Source organism: Hirundo rustica, chromosome 4, assembly GCF_015227805.2.
Source record: "Hirundo rustica isolate bHirRus1 chromosome 4, bHirRus1.pri.v3, whole genome shotgun sequence".
In the NCBI taxonomy this organism is placed as follows: domain Eukaryota; kingdom Metazoa; phylum Chordata; class Aves; order Passeriformes; family Hirundinidae; genus Hirundo; species Hirundo rustica.
In genome coordinates, this window is record NC_053453.1 from 36,885,839 (window position 1) to 36,905,894 (window position 20,056).

At 38.1% G+C, this 20,056-nt stretch overlaps 1 protein-coding gene across 1 annotated transcript in view; it reads left to right on the plus strand.

Annotated features, from left to right (window-relative positions):
• TPH2 (tryptophan hydroxylase 2) overlaps nucleotides 1-16,494 on the plus strand; it is a 60,135-nt gene extending 43,641 nt beyond the window's left edge. Inside the window, exons 9-11 of the mRNA XM_040062240.1 lie at nucleotides 7,562-7,657; nucleotides 15,819-15,952; nucleotides 16,052-16,494. Coding sequence (XP_039918174.1) covers nucleotides 7,562-7,657; nucleotides 15,819-15,952; nucleotides 16,052-16,226 — 405 coding nt within the window. The 3' untranslated portion in view covers nucleotides 16,227-16,494. The remainder of the gene's footprint in view (nucleotides 1-7,561; nucleotides 7,658-15,818; nucleotides 15,953-16,051) is intronic.
• Nucleotides 16,495-20,056: the final 3,562 nt, after the last annotated feature.

Sequence of the window (20,056 nt, forward strand, 5' to 3'; positions counted from 1 at the left end):
CTGGTTCTCCGGGCTATCATCTCCGTTTTCCGTTGCCTTTTGTTCCCCTTTCAAGGATTCCCGGCAGTGGCAGTTTCTCGTTCCCCTTTCTGGTAATTCCAATCATGTTTTTCTCGTGTCCCTCTCATGTCTTTTCAGGCTAGAGAAATTCCTTTATTTTGTTGTGCCACCTTTCTCTGAGTTAATTCACAATATGCTGGTTTGAACAAAACTTAACTTATAACATGCTAGTTTATACAAAGCTTATATTTATATGGTTTGTATTACATTTTATATACTATTAACACGAATTAACTTTAGAACATATAGCACATCATCTGTAAGAGCAGCAGGACAAAGAGGTGTAAAATAGGAATGGAAAAGCCATAAAGACAGTCCCTGCTTGCAGCCTGTGAATTTTGAAGGATCTTAACAAACCAAGTGTGTCATATGAGGCAGCATAGACTGAAGAGTGTGGCTGGACAGCATTGATATGTTTACTCAGCTTTTTTTTTTTTTTTTTTTTTTTTTTTTTTTTTTTTTTTTTTTTTTAATTTGACTTTCAGAGGACCCCATCTCTTGTAGTCCCAACTAACGTCAAAAAACCTCACTGTCCCTGTTATGTTACCTATGTGAAATCTCTGGATGACTGAAATTTGAACCAACACCTTGAAAAAGAAATGAGGGAATACTTGCTCCAGCTAAAATAGGAAGCACTGAACGTGAATTTGAGTTAGATGTAAAATAAAGTGGAAAGGTAATGGCTCATTATTGCACATCATTTTTTCTTAATAACTCCACATGAAATTAATAAATTTTAAACCCCCAGGTTTTAGAAGTTGTTCTAGATAAGAGTCAAATGACAGGGAAGAGGAAATAGGAAGGACAAAGCATTAGAGCTTCAATGACTTATGTTTAACAATTATCTAAGCAGCAGTTTCTAGTTTCAGTGATCTCATCTTCTTAGCTGCATATTAAGCTTCAGCACTGTTAGTTAATTATGTTGAAAAAGCTAGGAGTTCTTTTTCTGGCATTGTTGAGCAAGTGTGCTTTTTGGGGCATTGATTTTTTCACCATCTCTGTGACCACTAGCTTTGGTGGAAGGGAATTGCTGCCTTGACAGGAAATACCAGACTTTCTGCATAAGTGTTGAGGTTCCTGATTCTTCACCTCCAAAGCACTCCAGGGTTTTCAGCCAAGGTAAAATGAGTGGGCTGGACAGACTTCATATTTGCACAGAGCAAATCTAAGTTCAGATTGCTTTGAAGTAATTCAAACATGGAGCAGAATGTTGTGTGACTTCAGCTCTGTGGGAACTAGCATCTCTTGCAACAGAAGAAAAATCCCAGAAGGTCTTCCTCCTCTCTCTCTCTACTTGCTCTTTAGAATAGCAAGAGGGCCTCCTTCATGTGAGAATGACCAACAGAAATATTCTCTCAAGAGACATAAAATTGTTAGTAGGAGTGTTCCCTAGGTCTTATTCTGGAAGTCATATTGCGCCTGCAAGGTTGGCAGCTCCATACACATTGTCTTGTCTTGGCAGGACTCCCCTGCTGGAGGTATAGTGTTACCTCCTTACTTGTGCTGCTTGAGGTACATTTTCTGCTTCATAACAAATACATGATGATAATTTTATTTTGGTTACCATTGTGAGTTTTTCTGCAGAAACTCCTGAAAAAACAAGCATAATTTCAAAATATTCATGAGGGGTTAAGCCCCCCTGAGCTCACTGTAGGCCATGCTTTCTCTGAGTGTGTCAAGCCTTGCATTAGAGGAATTTGCATGTAGTGGTGCTGTGTGCTGTGACTGCCAACAGAAATACAGAGGCTGGTGCGTGTCTACCCCAGAATGCTCTAATGAGCAGTGCCACATCTACTCAAACTATTGTTTATAAAGAGATAGTTTCAAGCATTCACCCTTAGTGAAAGGTGTGAATGTAACAAGGGAGATGAAGGGAAAAAGGAGGCTATTGTTGAATATATCCACTTTGAAATCCCTGAAGGAAACCTCATTTCACTGAGCCTAAATGCTTTTCAAAGTGCCAGATTAAACAAAATTCTCAAGAAGGAAAATCTGAAGAATTAAACTTTGTTGTTTTTTTTTTATTTATTTAGAAATGCTGTTGGTTGTGAATAGGGTCACTGCCTTTGTTGGAAATAGGTGGATCATCTATAATGAGACTTGGCTATCGAATTTTACTCCTTCTCTGCTTTTGATCTATTCACAAGCTCGTCATGAGATTTATTTGTTGTTCAAAAATCTTCCTGCATTTCAACTCAATAATGTTCCCACATGAATAGCTATCAAATAGCTGGTATTGCTTGAGGTCTGGATTCCAGCACTGGGCTGTATTGGCTAGTTGCCTGGGTTACCTGTGTTACATCTATCTGTTTCTTGTAGTAGAGCATTCCTGGTTCTACTCTACAGACTGTGAATTTTGAATAATTCAGTCAAATGTGAAATGCCAGCTTGGGTTTTAGGGTTTTTTTTGTGATGATTTATGTTTTTGAGATTGAAAAATAAGAAACTATTCAAAAATTTATTTGCACCAGCTCTGAATGAAGAAAGAAAGCACAAATGAGAGTCACATATATTTCTGAGCTGAGAGTTGCTTGCAATTTGAGCACCTTTTACAGGGGGAATGAAAACACTTTTATTCCATTAATTCTTGGTATTAATTTCTAACAATGGGATTCTTAAAACTCTTTCAGTGGTATATAATTATTTATTTATAAGATAATTACAACTATATGAGAGATTTAATCTCTAGGTGAATATTTTTTGAGCTAAAATACCAAAGGACTCCTAAAGAAAAAGGAATTAATCTTTGCATATTGTGTACATATCACATGCATTTGAATGAGTGGTCCATTCAAATTTGAATATCCTTTGAAATCTGAAATCCAGTAGAAATAAGGTAAATATATTTCTTAAGCATATTTATTTGGCACTAGTCTTTCAAGTACTTACATATATTAATAGCTGTATTGTCTTCATGGTAACTAATTTTATATACATATCAAGTGATTGTTTGTGCTACTACACATCAGCTTGGGTCATGTAGGTCCATGACTGGCAGTTCATGTAGTGCTGTGTCTTCTGCCCATGTACCAGGGTTGTGTTCATGCAATTGCACAATCTCTCATTCCTCCCCCTTGTAGCAGGGAGCACGAGTGAATCAGCTCTTGACATGCTTGGCGTTCGTAGGATTCATCCTGACAACATTTTCATAAGGTACTTTCAGAGAACAGATAAAATCTCATGCTATACATTGTGCTGAAAATTGCCAAGTGAGCACAACTATCAGCCTCCAGCTCTACCATATGAAAATTAAGCAAAGGGGCTTAAAAAAGCTTGAAAGGCCTTTTTATGAACAAGTCAGATTTTCTACTACTGACTCTGTGACACTAGGACTCTACGCCATGCACAAACTCTGCACAGGTCCCAGGAGGGAGATTCTCAAATGCAAAATGGTGTGGTGTGAGAAGGGATTTTCAAAGGCTTAGAAACCAGACAGGTGAGGAGAATTGAGCCTATCAGACCCTTTTTCCTGCCTTGGAAAATATCTAAGCACCCTCGAATAATGATTTTTTCTGTTAGCTGTCATAGCTGTCACTGATTCTTTCTTTCCCTTATGGTAGTCCAGTTTATAATGCAGGGCAGTATCTGAATGCAGAGAAGAAACACTGTATTTACCCTGGAGACCAGGTTTGGAGTTTGCCAGGGCTTGATGTTCTCTATATCTTTCCTATCAATAGCAGGACAACTGATCTGACTCCTAAAATCACACATGCACTTGGCCAGACAAGCTAGCCCAGTATCTTGTCTCTGACACAGGCTATTGCAGACATCTGCAGGACAGTGTTTGTCGAAAGCCATACAGTGGTATCTTCCTGATGTACTGCTCAACTTGCCAATGACTTCTGATTCAAGGGCTCTGAAAGAAATCTGCTATATTAGTATTTTATAACCCATAATTGGATTTTCTTCCATGCATCTGTTGAATAATTTTTGAACCCATTAGATAATGTTTCATGAGCATAACTGTAAAGTATCTTTCATATATTTTTGAATAAATAAGAGAAATAGAATAAAATTATACTGAAGACAGTTTTGTGCTCCTGGCACAGTCTTGATTGATATCACTTAGTATAAAAAATTATTTCTAATCCCTCATTTGACATTTTGGTTATCATCTCATTTTGCTGATTTGAATTAACAGAGCAGAGTTTTACTGTAAGGCTCTTTGAGAACTTCAGAATTTATAGAACATGGAAAGCCACTTTTCCTTCAAGAGGTTGTAGTTAATACACACTTCACCCAAAGATGAGGAACTGAAAATAAAGGCAGATAACCACATGTCACTGTAATTTATCTGGAGCCACAGTCTAGGGAGTATGCCATAAACATGTCCAAGATTTCATAGCAGGAGAGCCTGGATGCCCGTTTGTACCTGCATTCACCAGCTGACATGTAACAACAGTGTAATAATAAACTTTGTCTTCAGGTGAGGCTTCAAAAAAATGTTTTTATCTAAACAGTCACTGCTCTCTTCAGCCATTCTCACTCCAGTGCACTTACCCTGTGTGTAATACAGAGTATCACAACTGTAGTTTACCATACAAAGAGATGCATTTACTGGGGTATCTATGTGTCTGGTCTATAAAAAGTGTCGCTATGTAGTTAATATTTAAGCTCCTTATCAGTATGCCTCGATGTTTGTAGGCTTGGGAACACAACTTACCAAAGCCTGCAAACTCTGGTGCACCTCATGAGCCACCTTTGTGTGTCTGGGTAGACGGGTGGGGGAGCCGTGTGTTGCTGACTAACGATCTGAAGATGGCAGCATTGGGTGAGCTTTGCACTTTCTTGGCTAAGCAGGGCTCTCCTAAATACAAAATTGTAGTTGTTGCATATGACAAATTTATAAAACAGCTTTTAATTTGAAAGGCTTCTCTTAATGCTGTAGTTGGATCCCACAAGTTAGTAGTAGGCAGGCATATTGCCATTTATGTGTTTTATTTTAGTTAGTTATACTGGGAGTACAAGTCTTACAAATACGAAAGATTGGCTCTCACCAGAAGATATTAGCTCACAAATATGACTCCCTTTCATATCAGTAACTATTATAATAATTTTTGAACTAATGTAAAAGGAGTTCCCTCTTTATATACTGTCTGTCCATCAAGGAGGAAGTGGAGTCTACCTGTCTCATGGGCAGGATACTGTTCACCTGGACAGCAGGGATTGTTCTCTCCAGTGCCTGTGTTAGCTCTCAGCCTTCTGCGCTTTCCAGCCCCCAGAGTGCACGTCCTCAGAGGACTGGAGAACTCTTCTCCTTTCCTCTGCTGGCCCTATGGGTTGCCAAGTGGGCATTTCACTTTCTCCTGGGAACAACATGACATTGTTTGGTCTTCTTCAGCCTAAGAAAGTTCAGCAGTAAAGGTACTGCACATATGGGGACTAAGCGCTGCTCTTACAGATCTAAAACATACAAACACTAGACTCCTTTTTAGCTGCTATTGGTTTTAAGAGTGGAAATGAGCATGATCTCTGTGTTTTATCAGGAGTCAAGTCCTGCTGTATGTCTGTAAGAATGTTAATGTTCACAGCATAAGAACTACTACCTGATAGATTCCTTTAAGGAACCTTGAGGAAGAGGGGGACAAATTTAAAGATGTTAGTAGGATTTAAGTGTAAAGCTGAATAGTTAGTTTCTGACAGTGTCAGCATGAATACAACCAGGACTGTGGCCTACTGATAGCTCCTCTGGCAAAATATGCAGGCAGGGAAGTGAAGTTTGTACTCTTTGTGATAGGTCTTTCAGCTTCACTCATTACTTCTGTGGTGCCTTTGTCATTTTGTGTACCTGGCTGTTTGTCCTTGAGACAACATTTTGGAATCCAGTTGTCTTGCCTCTACTGAAAAAAATTATGCCAGCTTGGTTTATCTGAGTCAATAGCAAAGCCAGGGATGGAAATTTGATTTTTTTGGGTTTGTTTCTTTGTTTCGTTTGATGATTTTGTGCTTTCACCTCCCTTTACCGATACCTGTGCATTTGACTACTGTGGTGGAATCAGACTTAAGACATTTGAGGTCTCTGCCACTATTCCTTCTTCTCAGCTGACCAGGATCAGCAGGTTTGGATTAGATATGGGGCTTATGTTTTTTATATTTTTTTTTATTATTATTATATCCTTCTGCATAATGCTATGCTGTATGAATCACTAGCTCTACAGAAACTTTAATGAGGCTAAGCAATTAGTAATTTCTGAATTTCTAAAGACCTGTTGAACTTAAAAGAGCTGTTAATTTCTGGTCTTCTATATTTTATATGATACCCAGTCTGGAAGAGTTGGGAGTTAAGGAAGAAGTGAATGAAAAAACCAAAACATTGTATTAGGGTGTATTCTGAAGTTACTTTAAAAAAATTAAATTTACTACAAAATATTGGGTAATTTCTTATCCTATAGTCATATCCACTGCAAAGACATGTAAATCTTCTCAGTTCAGTGGAGTTATGCCCCTTCGCACAAAATCTGAAATTGCTAGATAATGTAATAAACACCAACATATATAAGGATGTGTATGTATATGTGCAATATTTTTGTATAACTTAGAATTCCACTTCCAAAACCTTCATATGTAAAAATAGTTACTATCTTAATCTCAACTGTTCGATCTAATATCAAAAAGCATGTGATGTGTTGTAACAAAACCAAAGTAAAACTCAGTACTGTGGGAGCAGAAGGAGCTGTGATCTTTTGCATTTAGTACAGTGGGCTGTCATTGCTTCTTATGATTTTCCTGACATTTAACTTTGTTAGGGGGGATGCAGCAAAGTTAGATACAATACTGTTATGTTGATTTCACACATCTCTTTTCACAGTTTTTCAGCAGTTTTAAGGTCAGATATGTTACCTGATTGAATGTAGATCTAAAAACCAATTGTTATTGTTCAAGTGAATTAATTTGACTGAATATAATTTTTTTCTGCAATTTAAGAAGCTAAATGCCATATTCGTTCTTTATTTATGACAGAGTAAAATCTAATGAAGGCAAAGGCCTCAACTCAAGAAGACTCTTAAGCAGATACATATAAGTAAATTCATTCTAACTCAACAGCTCTTAAATATGTTGCAGACTTTAAAGTTATATCAGTTTGAGCTTAAAACTGAGTGCTCTGAACTACATCTTAGAGATCTGCAGACGTTCCTAGACAGTCAGATCAACTACCTTGCAGGATTTTATTTTAAGGCATCTCATTTATTTCTGAAGGTTGCAAAAATCTCTGTAGGTTACTATCAGCACCTTTGATACCTAAAAATGACCTTGCTTATCTGTTCCTAGCTGGCCATTTTTGGGTACCCAGACAAAGAACAAAATCCCAAATTTTCATGCAGAGCTTCCTTACTGCTGAACACGACATTTAAATTATTTAGCAGCAGTAGCTGAGATTATATTCAAAGTAGGTAATTCTAAAGAAGTTGGACAGGCAAGTGAATATGATACTGATTGTTATTGCTGAAGTGCCTGTTTTGCAGCTGTACTATTTGTAGCTGAATATCTGTATATTTTACAGTGCTATTTCTTTACAATTGAATTTGGCCTTTGCAAGCAAGAAGGACAACTGCGTGCTTATGGGGCAGGACTTCTGTCTTCTATTGGAGAGTTAAAGGTATGTAAGCTTAAAGCATAGTAAGCTTTTAATCTTAACAAAATAATAGTTGGATATAAATATATTGACTGTCAAATAACAGTTAAAATTCTCAAGATAAAAAGCTTGTATTTAAAATACAGTATTGACCTAAAAACTTTGTTTGAAATATCAGCTGGCACTTGAAGCATGAAATGGACTTGTAAGGCCCAAAGTACCAAAGCAACTATAAACTAAAAAACTGATTTCTGTTTGAATTTTCATTTCTTGTCAAAGGAGGCTCAAGGGTTCTAACAGGTAAGAGTGCCTTGGGCTCTAAAAGCTTTGTTTGGATGAGAAGCACGTATTTTTAATACCCACAAAAAAGTGTTAGGAATCAGACATGATTCTGCTCTAAGTAATCCAGTGTACTTGAGTGGATTCATTATTGGTATGAAAAGAACAACATTCAGTAGATTAATCATATTTAAAATGAAGAAAAGCATATAAACTCACATTGAACTTACCTATGTGACAATACATAGAGCCCTACTCGTTTAAGGGCGAAAGTGTTTAACCTTGCATGATGTGAGCAGTTGAAGTGGATAATTTATTGCCTCTTTTAATGCCTAGAAAACATGGGGAACAGGCAAAAGGTATTTTGTCACAGCTGTAGTATTTGGGGACATAATACATCTCTCTGTTAGCAAGATGGGAGGGAAGGGTAAAGAGACAGAAGAGTACTATCTTCAGAGACCCAAATGAATGTTTGGCGGCTTTGCAGGTAAACATTTGGATTTAGAAAGCATCTACAGGAGAGTATTGAAAACTATTTTGCAGTATATCTGTTGTTTATTTGTATTTAAACCTCTTCCCACCCTCCTGGGTGGCTTTCAGTGAGCTACCTGGTGGTTTAATAGAAGTATCTCAGTCCCTTTTTGATGTTGTTTTACCTGTAGCTGTGAATATCTGTGGTGAAACTCATTAGTAAAACTGCTATTCTTCCAGTAGTAGAAAAATGTTGAAGAAAATTACTTTCTCCAGTGTTTTTTCTTTGATTGCATTAGAGTTGCTCTCAGTTCTGTGCATACTTTAGCCCCAGAAGCATGCTGTATCTGTCTGGCAATATTTTATACTCACAGTGTGATGGTTGAATAAAAAGAGATGGAGATGTCCTGCTTGTTTTCCTTTAGCTCAGCAACATTCAGTGCTAAGCCCCAAACGGCAGGATTTTGTAAAGAATCTGGCCTTTTATTTAAGCTAACAGTTAAGGTCGCTAGGTGATGGCCCTGAAAATACCTGCCATATCATTTACAACATCTAAGGGCATAAAAAGGAGGAAATGGATAGTCAAGAACATAATAAATCTTCTACCATCAATGTCATAAACAAATGCATTATTCTTGTCAAGTCTGCATATTTGGTACCACTCATTTGTGTGTTCTTTGCTCAGCAGTAAGCTCAGAGTATAAACGCAAAGAATTATCCTTTTGAAAAGCAACACTTAAAGCTAAATAATCTGCACATAAATGGACTGTATTGATCTGCTACAGTGTTATGGCCATATATATATCACATTAATTTTGCCATAAGCCAATAATATTATATACTTTCCTATTACACTACATATATATTTTGTAGATATGATGCCAGAAGGCGCTACTAGATCATCTGATTTGACCTCTTGTGTATCATAAGATACTAAGTTTCACCACATCTTGCATATACTGAACTTAAGTTAGAAATTTCAGTTACTGAGAAACTAAGCACTTGTGTGCTGAGGGAACAGAACAGCACTATACCACAAGTAGACATAGTCTCCATGAAGGGACTGATAAAGTGAAAAATATTCAAAAAGTCTGTGGAACTGTGCCCCAGGGTAGAAAAGAAGGTAAAAGTTAAGGGGGGAAAAAAAAAAAAAAACAAACCAAAACCAAACCAACAAACAAAAAAAAACCCACAAAAAAACCCCAAAACAAAACCCAACTACTTAGTTTTCTGATAAAATGACCATGGGAGAAGCCATTTCTAGGCCACAATCCTGGCATGAATGTGCTTCTTGTCAGCAAAGTATTATCAAGGAGATGATTAAGAAGAATGTCTGGGCACCCATGACTTTGGTGCACAGCCTTGCATCAAGTCATTGTCATTCTCTACTGTTTTTTGGGAAAGCAATCTCCCTCCTAGCACCTACTGGGAGGGCAAATTTCTTCCCTGACCTGAAGGAATGTCATGCTAGTTGACTGTTGTTGAGATCCTCATTGTAACTGAAATCCTTATTGGTGGCAGCAATTGCTCTGAAAATGATGAGAACAATGCTGACTATTTTGGTGGTGAGCGGGGATGAACAGGAGGCTCAGATTGCATGGCCATGACATGTCCCCCTCATTTGTGCAACGCTTAGACTTCTCATAGGTGTCAGAGTGAAGATGTCCTTTCAGAAGTAACTTCTGCTATACTTTAGATGGGGATGGCTGTGACCCATAGAAGTTCAAATACTTATGTATCCCTGCCACTAGGATCTTGAAATGTTGAGTTTTGCTACCTTGACTTTTGAGTCATAGAATAGTTTAGGTTGGAAAAGTTCTCTGAGATGATCAAGTCCAATTGTTAACCCAGCACTGCCAAATGTGCCACTAGGTCATGTCCTCAAGTGCTGTATCCACACATTTCAATACCGCCAGGGACAGTAACTCAACCACTTTCCTGTGCAGCCTACTCCAATGTTTGGCAACCATTTTAGTGAAGAAATTTTTCCTAATACCCAATCTAAACCTCCCCTGGCTCAACTTTAAGCCATCTCCACTTCTCCTGTCAGTTGTCACTTGGGAGAAGAGACCAACCCCCACCTGGCTACAATATCCTTGTAAGTAACTACAGAGTGAAAAGTCCCTTTCCTCCTGACTGAACAAACTCAGTTCCCTCAGCTGCTCTTTGTGCTCCAGACCCTTCCCCAGCTCCACTGCCCTTCTCTGGACACCCTCCAGAACCTCAATGTCTTTCTTCTAGTGAGAGGCCCAAAACTGGACAAGGACTTGAGGTGTGGCCTCACCAGGACTGAGGGACAGTCACTGCTCCTGCTGGCCACACTATTGCTGATACAGGCCAGGATGCCATTGGCCTTCTTGGCCACTTGGGCACACTGCTGGCTCCTGGTCAGTGCTGTTGGCCGGCACCCCCACGTCCTTTTCTGATGTGCCACTTTCCAGCCACTCCTCCCCCAGCCTGTAGTGCTGCTTGGGGTTGATGGCACCCAAGTGCAGAACCTGGCACTTGGCCTTGTTGAACATCAACAACTGGCCTCAGTCAATCAATCCATCCTGTCCAGATCCCTTTGCAGAGCCTTCCTGTTCTCCATCAGAACAATGTTCCTGCCCAAATTGCTGTTCTCTGCAAATTTACTGAGGGTGCCCTTGAGACTGCACAGTCATTTTTTATTAATATGCTTTTGTGAGTAAGAAGAAAAGGGTTTCTCCAACTTCTGTCCCTATCAGGTCTCTTTTCAATGCAGTGGTATGCACAGGAAATAAAATGGTGGCCAATTTAATGTATAATTTTTATAAATTTCTAGAAATACATGAGTCTATTTTCAGGGTAGAAATGGCCAGCAGTATTTGGGTTGTTTGGAGGAGTGAATGGCTTGTTCAGTCATCCTTGTTTCTGTATTATACTGCTCCACTTCACACATATGGTCAACAGCTCTAGTAACAAATAACTGTAAAATCTAGAGAAATGTGTGCACCAGCCTATCAATATAGGATTCCCTCAAAATCTTTTTCCCCACTCAGTATTTAGATCTAAAATTTCAGATAATGAAAAATGCATCTCCGTATGTGCATGCTATGAAAGCATCAAGTTTAAAAAAAGAAAAAAAAAATTAGAAGCACAACAAAATAAGGAGAAGATTAAAAATGAAACCTGGGGGGAAACGAATAATACAGTAAGTAGTTATAAAATGTTCTTCCTAATATAGTCAGGTTAACTCTAGCTAACACTATTACACAGTATGTATTTGGGGCTTAGAGATAAGGCAGAAATAATGTACATTTGAATTATTAAAACTGTTTCTAAAAAGCAGTTCAAATGTCTTTGGAAACTTTAATCCATTTAATTTGTGTGATGCTCTCTTGAACTCTTTCATTAAAGGAGTCTCCCCTATCAGCTTCAGTTGGCTGTAGATCAAGTCACACATCCCTGTTGTATGCTTTTATATTGAACAGAGAGGTAGACTTAAAATCTCTTTCTATAATTTTTTAAAGTCAAATACAGTATCCAATTTTATTCTTTTGTTTTAACGATAAGTTAGGAAGTGCCAGCATTAGACTTTATAACCAAAAAGATTAAAATGCAATTTTTGGCTCTGTTTTGGCTCTGAAGAGGATGAAGAAAACAACTCCTGGATTCCAGATGCTCATTTTAAGAATCTTTAAATAGAGAGATTTTCCATATTTTTCTAGACAATATATAAAATTGCACTCTTGAACAAAATTCTCTGGTAATATCAAGACATTGTCAGATTTGTAACTTATTTTATAGATTAGCAGGAAAACATTTAAGAACAGCTTTTTCAAGACTCTTTGTTCTCCCCCTGGGAAAACAAGGTGATAAAATCAGTACTGGCACACACACAGCTTCTCACCTGTGTTCCTATTCTGCCCTCCTGTACTTTTCACACAGTGCAGTATTTATAACTCATTTCAAGTTTTCCTCTTGCTAGCTGAAGATTTTACTTTTTGGGGGTTTTTTTTTTCATTTATTTTCTTTCCTAAAACTGAAAAGCTCTGAGTTGTATTATTGCAATCCATTTTTATACTCAGAGGAGGAATTACAAGACCAACCTCTTTTTTCATGTGTCAGTGATAGTGGTCACTTAGGAAGTGATTCATAGTTGTGCAGTTTAAATGCTTGGTGCCATCTGACATTCCCTAGTATTTCTGACCAGCTGCCACTGCAGAAGCATGTAAAAGTCTTCTTTAGATCCTGTGCTGTATCTTCCATTCTCTGTACAATGCATCAGACAGCCTAGGCCTTAGAGACTTGTGGTTAGGTACCTCAGTCACTCTTTTAACCTTTCATCTGGCAGGGAGTGGAGGCATTTCTTTATTGTTATGCTAATTTTCAGTATGAATGATTGTCTAATTCTTAAGATGTCTGATACTGCTGCTTTTCCTGAGAATCAGTGGTGATTCGTGTCAAAGCTTCACTCCAAATTCTTATTTCTTGAACTGAAGATGACTCACCAATAGTTTTATTAGCCTTACTAGTACAATCAGTATGAAAGGACCATTAGACACAGTTATCACAGATCCACAAGATGGTGAGATGCCCTATTTTAGCAAAAGCTATCTTCCATATGAGTGTTAGCCCTAACATCTCATTGGAGGTGGAAAACATAGAGGTTTCTCTTGGAGAAATACGTATTGGAGTTCACTAAAGAACTGAATGTCCAACCAAACCAAACCATAAGTGAATAATACGTATTTTAAAAATACAGGCCTGAAGCGGAAAGATTTTGCACTCACCAGGCCCTTTTTTTTTTTTTTTTTTTTTTTTTTTTTTTTTTTTTTTTTTTTTTTTTTTTTTTGTGATTATGTACTTCATAATGTTGGGAATGCCAAAGACCAGCATTTTACAGCATTGTAAAGTTTCTGATAAATGCTCTGGTCAGTTTTGAGTCAGTGTCTTAACCATTCTAGTTCACACTAGATAGTTTATGGTCTCTCTGAAGGTTTGTCTGCAGGTTCAGTCCAGTTGCTGAACTCTGGCATTTCTGGCCTCAGCATATCAACTCAACAGCATATGTTACAGATACCAGGCTGTGGAATTTGAAAACACCATCCAGACTCGAAAAGATGAAAACATTGCTTTGGTAGCCATGACAATTTCTACTTGATCTAAGAGCCAGAAGAACTTATCCCTGGAGGGGAGACAGGTATCTTGGGTGGGAATTCACCAGAATTTACACCTTTTGTTTCCAAACTGCAATCCTAAGAATAACTGCTCTGTTGTCACCCAGTTTTGAAGGTATGTCTGAATACTTAACCCTTGGTTTCCAGGGTGCACATGTGTTGCTGTCTTCATGTTCCACTCTCTAGAGAGTTACTTTGTGAAGCAGCAGCTCTGTTCATGTGTAGCTAAACTGGGATCCAGAAAGGATGAGTCATTTCGTATAGATAACCTGAGGAGAATAACTAAAAAGGCTTTCTCAGAGGACATCCCCTGTGACAGTCAGCCTTTCCTTCTCTTTAAACTTTCTACTTTTATAAAATTAGGGCTCAGTGAATGGAGAAGTTGTTCACAATGTGGGAGCCACAGTCTGGATCCCTTCTTGACGCTGATAATTTCAGTCGCAAGGACTAGGACTGACCCATCAGAGGCCATTAGTAAGTAGAGAGGTTAAGAGCGTCCCTCTTCCTGTTGAATCTTTCACAGTACAGGAAAGCATCCATGAGCCAGAAGTAGTCAGTTCCTACACAATCATGGTCTGTATCATACTCTTGATTCCCTCAGTCAACGTCACTCAGTCCACTCAGAGTTTTGAAACTTTGTGCTCTAGACATTTGAGGCATCAAGTCTCACCTGGAAGTACAAAGGCACCTTAAGAGGCGATTTTTATAGTTACCCTGCCAGGGAATCTATTATAATTCCAAGTGAAAAAGGCAGATTAATTTCTATAGAAGGTGGTAAATGCCTTAATTTATAAGCATTCTGCTACACCATGGCTACAAAGAGAAAGTGACAACAGGCATATGGGCAGGGGCCTAATAAGGTGAGCCTGTTCCTGCAGTCCATTTAGAAGAGTATGATGTCGAGAGACCATTTTTTATATTTGCTTTCAAACCTGTTTAACTGATGGCTGGCTAGAAACAGCAGATCTTGTGAGAAGAATGTAAAAAAAATTAAAAGAAAGTTAATTCTGTGACATTTTAAGATTCCATACATTAATTTTTCATGTATTTATTTTTGGAGAGAGAGGAGGTGGGAGGAAGAAGCTCTTGTTCCAGTTTTCTGTCCTGTTATTTGGAGACTTCAGGTTGAGAGCTAGTGTGATATTTTCAGAGCCTTTCACAGGGATTTAGGAATGAGCATAAGCAAGAACAAGGATAAAAGTTGTGGTGAATACCTTAAGGTTAATACTTTACCCCGCTATAAAGAATGTTCATGCAGGTAGAAAGTACATAGATCAGAGGCACCTTCGGACCTCAGGGACCTGCTTCCTCCCTGTCATTTCTTTATGCTTTTCATTCACATCTTCACTCTGTATAGACATCAGGAGACTAAAGAAGGTTGAAAGGTGACCTAAATATGCTCTGCTTCCTTAGCTTATAATTCTGTAACAGAGCACTGAGAATGAAAATATGTGTGGCCTAGAAGATAAGGTAGATCCAAAAGCCAACACAATACTCAAGCTGAAAGGGGAGCTAGGAAACATTGTCCTGGAAAATGTCTCCATACCTGATTTTCAGTTCTGAACTTCTCTTTTCTAGCGAATTGTATAAGTCATATAAAGAGAAAGGCTAATCAGAAATCTCTGCTCTGCGTAGCAGCATTTGCCATATCTGCCCAATGTCTCTTCTGTACTTATATATATCTGTTTAGTTATTTTATCTTTGCAGTAGTATGTGAAGCATTATTGCTCAGGTTGTGTGGGAGAGGAGTAATGCATTTCATTGCCTTGCAATACATTGTCATTATTTAATGTATTTTCAGATATGTAATTTCACTTTCACTGTCAGGAAAATAGTATATGATTTTGACCTGAAAATAAAAAGTACAGATTACATGAATGGTTTAGTCAGACCCAATTTACCCACCAAGACAAAGATGAATTCTGCTAGTTAAATGAGATTTTGGGGACATATTTGTAATTGTATAGATAATTTTTCAGTAATGTTTTTCAATGATTTTCCTTTTTCCATATGAATATTTACATCTGTATGTCTTGATGGCTGATGCATTTCTAATATCCTCTTTATTACTTTATTATTATGGGGAAAAAACCTCTCTCATAGTAAGAGGTTTTTAAATAACAAATTCTCTTCACTGTTCAAACTGAAAAAACTCTGTATGTAAAACAAGATGGGCTACCAATTAGTGGGAAACATACAGAACAGCAATATAAAAGCTGTACATAGGATCAGCTGATGTAGATACACAGCAATATCAAAATCCAGTTTAACAGATCTTGTGGTGTATTTTGCAGCATGCTCTCTCTGACAAGGCCAATGTGAAGACATTTGATCCAAAGACAACCTGTTTGCAAGAATGCCTTATCACAACTTTCCAAGAAGTTTACTTTGTTTCAGAGAGTTTTGAAGAGGCCAAAGAGAAGATGAGGTAAATTATTTTCCCTGACCCAAAAATCTAATTTTCTCCTCTTTAGTTTTTTGGGGGAGGGAGGGAAAGGAAGTAAATTTTCTTTTTTTTTTTTTTCAGGGACTTCGCCAAATCAATCAATCGTCCCTTCTCTGTGTATTTCAATCCATATACGCAAAGCATTGAGATTCTGAAGGATACCAGGAGTATAGAAAATGTTGTCCAGGACCTTCGCAGTGATCTAAACACTGTGTGTGATGCTTTAAGTAAAATGAACAGATATTTAGGGATTTGATATGTTTGGCAGTGTGATTTGCTGTCAGTTGCTCTTTCTGTAGCCAGTTACATCACATAAGATGGTTAATTTGTCAGAGCCATCAGTTTTTCCTTTACAGCTTGGCCTGTGGCTTGCATAATCATGTAGCTCTGTCTAACTGTAATGTGCAGACCAACCAAGGCAATGCTAATTTGTAAATGGAACATGGAATGTGGCAGAATATAATCATCAATTCTTCAGCACGATGTCATGTACAAGTATACCATTAAAAACTTTCCTGGCAACAGTTTGGTTTCCATAAAATTACTCACTTCAATGTTTAAGAAATGGTGTTGCTGATTTCATTAGGTCTGAGTGTATTTCCTCATTTCCCCTTCCCTTCCCTTCCCTTCCCAAGAATCCAGATAAAAAATGTTTGCAACATTTTAATTTTCTTTGTAAGAAAACATTATTTCTTTTTCTAGTGGTAAAGACACTGTTTTGTCCATATATCTGTTACAGAACTTTGAGTCTCTGTATGATACAATTTTTATACCAGTAGGTATCAGAGATCAGGAAGGATATGTATTGGTACTAAAAGGTCTGTAAAGATTATACATTATGAGAACCCACAACTGACAAATGTCCAATGTGGCTGAGCAATTGCAACGCAGTAAAAAATGAAACCTCTGACAGTTCATGTAGAAAGGTATTTGTAGTTCACATGTGTTACCTGTGACTGTCCTGAGAGTGCTTCCTTACTTCTCTTGTGTTTCAGGCATAGTTTTCCTTTTTTCATTATTCCACATTCAGCCTTGACTTGGCCATGCTTTACTGGGCCTACACTGTACCAGTATCAGAACATATAAAAGAGCGAATATGGAAGTTGTTATTTAATTATAGCTGAGATGATTTGCAGGTACTAGAATATTTGTGGAGTGATTAAATCATAGAAACATCCAAGCTGCCCTGCTTGTATCAGATGGATGCAGGTAATGCCTGACTTAATAAACTCTTAGGCTGGCAAGCTCTGACAGAAGTACAAGCTCTGTCTGGGGAGCACAGTGCAGAAATATTTTAGCTGGCTTTTATCTGGAAGTAGTAATTATGCATGTCTTTCCTTTATCTGGGTTATTCTATTCTCCTATTAGCCAAGATAATGGAGAGTTGACTATATTGTGTGGACCCTTGTTAATGGAAACCACATGGCTTATGCAGAGCATGTCAATAAGGGTGAAAATGTCACAGCTTGTCTACATATATGGAAAATAAGTATCTATTGAAGCTGCTCTCCCAGCTGAAAGAGTCGTGCAGAGACTCTTAAGTGTTGCTAGCAATTTCAGCATAAAAAAGGCACCACTTGGTAGTGCCAGCATATCCTTAAATAAGAGGCAATCTATAAGGATAATTTTCACAGGGATATCTGCTGCCTCCTCAAAGATAACTGTGAGATAACAGAAAAGGTGCGTTTTTGGTGGTTTTTTTTTTTTTTTTTTTTTTTTTTTTTTTTTTTTTTTTTTTTCCCCTGTGGATAGTCCCTGCTGCATTCTAATGCTGCTGTTAATAGGGTGTGGGAAAACCTAGTTTTAAATTCAACTGTGACTGCTGTTGGTACAAATGACGAGCTGTTGAGTTATCCCATAGGGTTCAGCATACTGGAGGAGTTTATAACCTCCCAACATTAGTGCTGACTGTTAGGTAGCACTTACCACAGAGAAATCGCTGGCAATCTTAGCAGGAAAGCTTCTCCCTCTTTCTTTCCATGGAATCTGATGAACCCCTTGTAGCACTTTCTGAAGAAAATGGACTGTACTGAGATTTTCTTTAACCAGTCTGAAAAAAATCATTGTGCAAGAAATAGTAGTTCTTATTTGGTTCAAGAATTGTCAAGGTATTGTTGCTTGCTTAAGTAAAATAAAGCCACAAGAAGCAACAAAGATTCAAAGCTTACAAAGTTACCAAGGCTTTCCCTTGAATCAGAATTATGCAAGAAAATGTTAAATACTTATAATGTCTGGATTTATACTTGACTTTTCTGAATAGCTTAAAATTAGAATCCCATAACAGTAAAACAATAGAAGCATATCTTTGTTTTGTTTTGTGCTGTTAGCAAGTAAATCTCATTATGGATTAGGGAGAAACCCTTGAAATCCAATAGTCATTCTAGGACTAATGATGGCAAGGAAACTGTCTACAGTGAAGATATAATGTCAATGACACAGAACATTGTCAAAGGATAATGGGCTCCTGCTGCTAGATATATGCTTAATCCAATGATTTTATTTCTATTATACAACATGATTAAAAATAAATTAACTATAATGGGCTAAGGAATAATAGTGATTAGGGAGACAATCACTCATTGTTCTTACATAGCAAAGCTGCCGTCTTACAGGCTGCAGAGCAAACTGGCTTTGGGCTTCAGCCAGTCAGGAGCCAGGACTGGGAAGGAATGCTTTAAAAAGTGCACTGTTGCACTTTTATGAATCACATAGTTTCAGCTTAGCTGAAATTCTTCTCTGTGGTTTTTATTAGCAAATTAAGATCAGCCATGCAGCAATCTCCTTAGATGACAAGCTCATTTAGGCATAATGAGGGAATTATTGACAGTTATCAAATTACACTAACGTTTTATTTGGAATAGTCCATATTTATATATGGTACTTGTTTAGCTTTAGTGAGCTGGACTCTGGAAATTGAACTTCTGGCTTACTCTCATTTATTTCCTGTGTAATTCTGAATGGATGTTTTATGCGTCTGAGATATATGCGCTTGCTTTGCCTGCACAGAGTAAATGGGCCCGAGCTTAATGAATGTAAAGCAATGCAGTGTTTACTACCATGCAAAGCCTAAAATGAAAAACAACACTCTGAGACATGGCAGCAAATACAAATACAAAGTTTCATTTGCAAACGTAGACATGGTTCATGCATTTCATTTAATTTGTTCAGTAGAGGGGCTGGAATGAGGAAGGTGTTAACATAATATATTGCGTTTTCCCTCTCCACTTTTCAAGACCTGTTGGGAATCCTGTTTTAAGTTCGGCCCAAAAATGCATTTCTCTGAAATAAGGTGTCATTTTCTTTTCTCTTGTTAGGATATCCTAATGTGATGGAGAAATTCCAGAAATTTACTGTACTGTAATATGTATTTACTGACGCGCTGTAATGGATTATGGAACAAAGTTTCCCGTCTTTGAAAGGACAGCCTAGCTCAGAGAGCTAAAGATGCTGAAGGCTTTCACCTACAGGCTTCTGGTACAAATCCAGTCCAGTCAGCAGTTAGTGAGAGCTGTCACCAGCCAGCAGCAGCTTGGCTTCTGTGTGATGAACTGGGAGGCTGTGATTGCACAGTTTGGAGTAGAGGAGACTGAGGGGAGGCGTGATAGCCTTTTTCAAACATGTAGAAATAGCTGCAAAATGGAAAGGACAAGCTGTTCTCCAGCTTCAAAAACTAATGACTTAAATTGCAGGAAAGGAGCATTATGTTACGTAACAGTGAAACGTAGGGGACAGATTGCCTGGGGAGACTGCAGAGCCTCCATAATTTTTCAAGAGAACAGTTTAGGCTGCTTTCTCTCGGGAGAGGGACTGGCACAGTCAGTCCCATCTTGAGACCAGAGGAGAGGCCACACAACCTCTTAAAGTCCCAGCCTGCAAAAGGCTTCAGAGAGCTCATAAAGAGCAGTAATGGTTAACAGCCACCACTGTGGAGCATTTATATGTCAACCACACTTCTGCCTTCTTCAGTCTTTGACCAACCCTAAAGAGTAGGTTCTTCATCTTTCTGTCTTTCCTTAGGGAATGAATAGGATCCATGGTTAGAGTGTAGCCCTGTATGCTGATTGTGGTGCTCTATTTCAAGTTCAT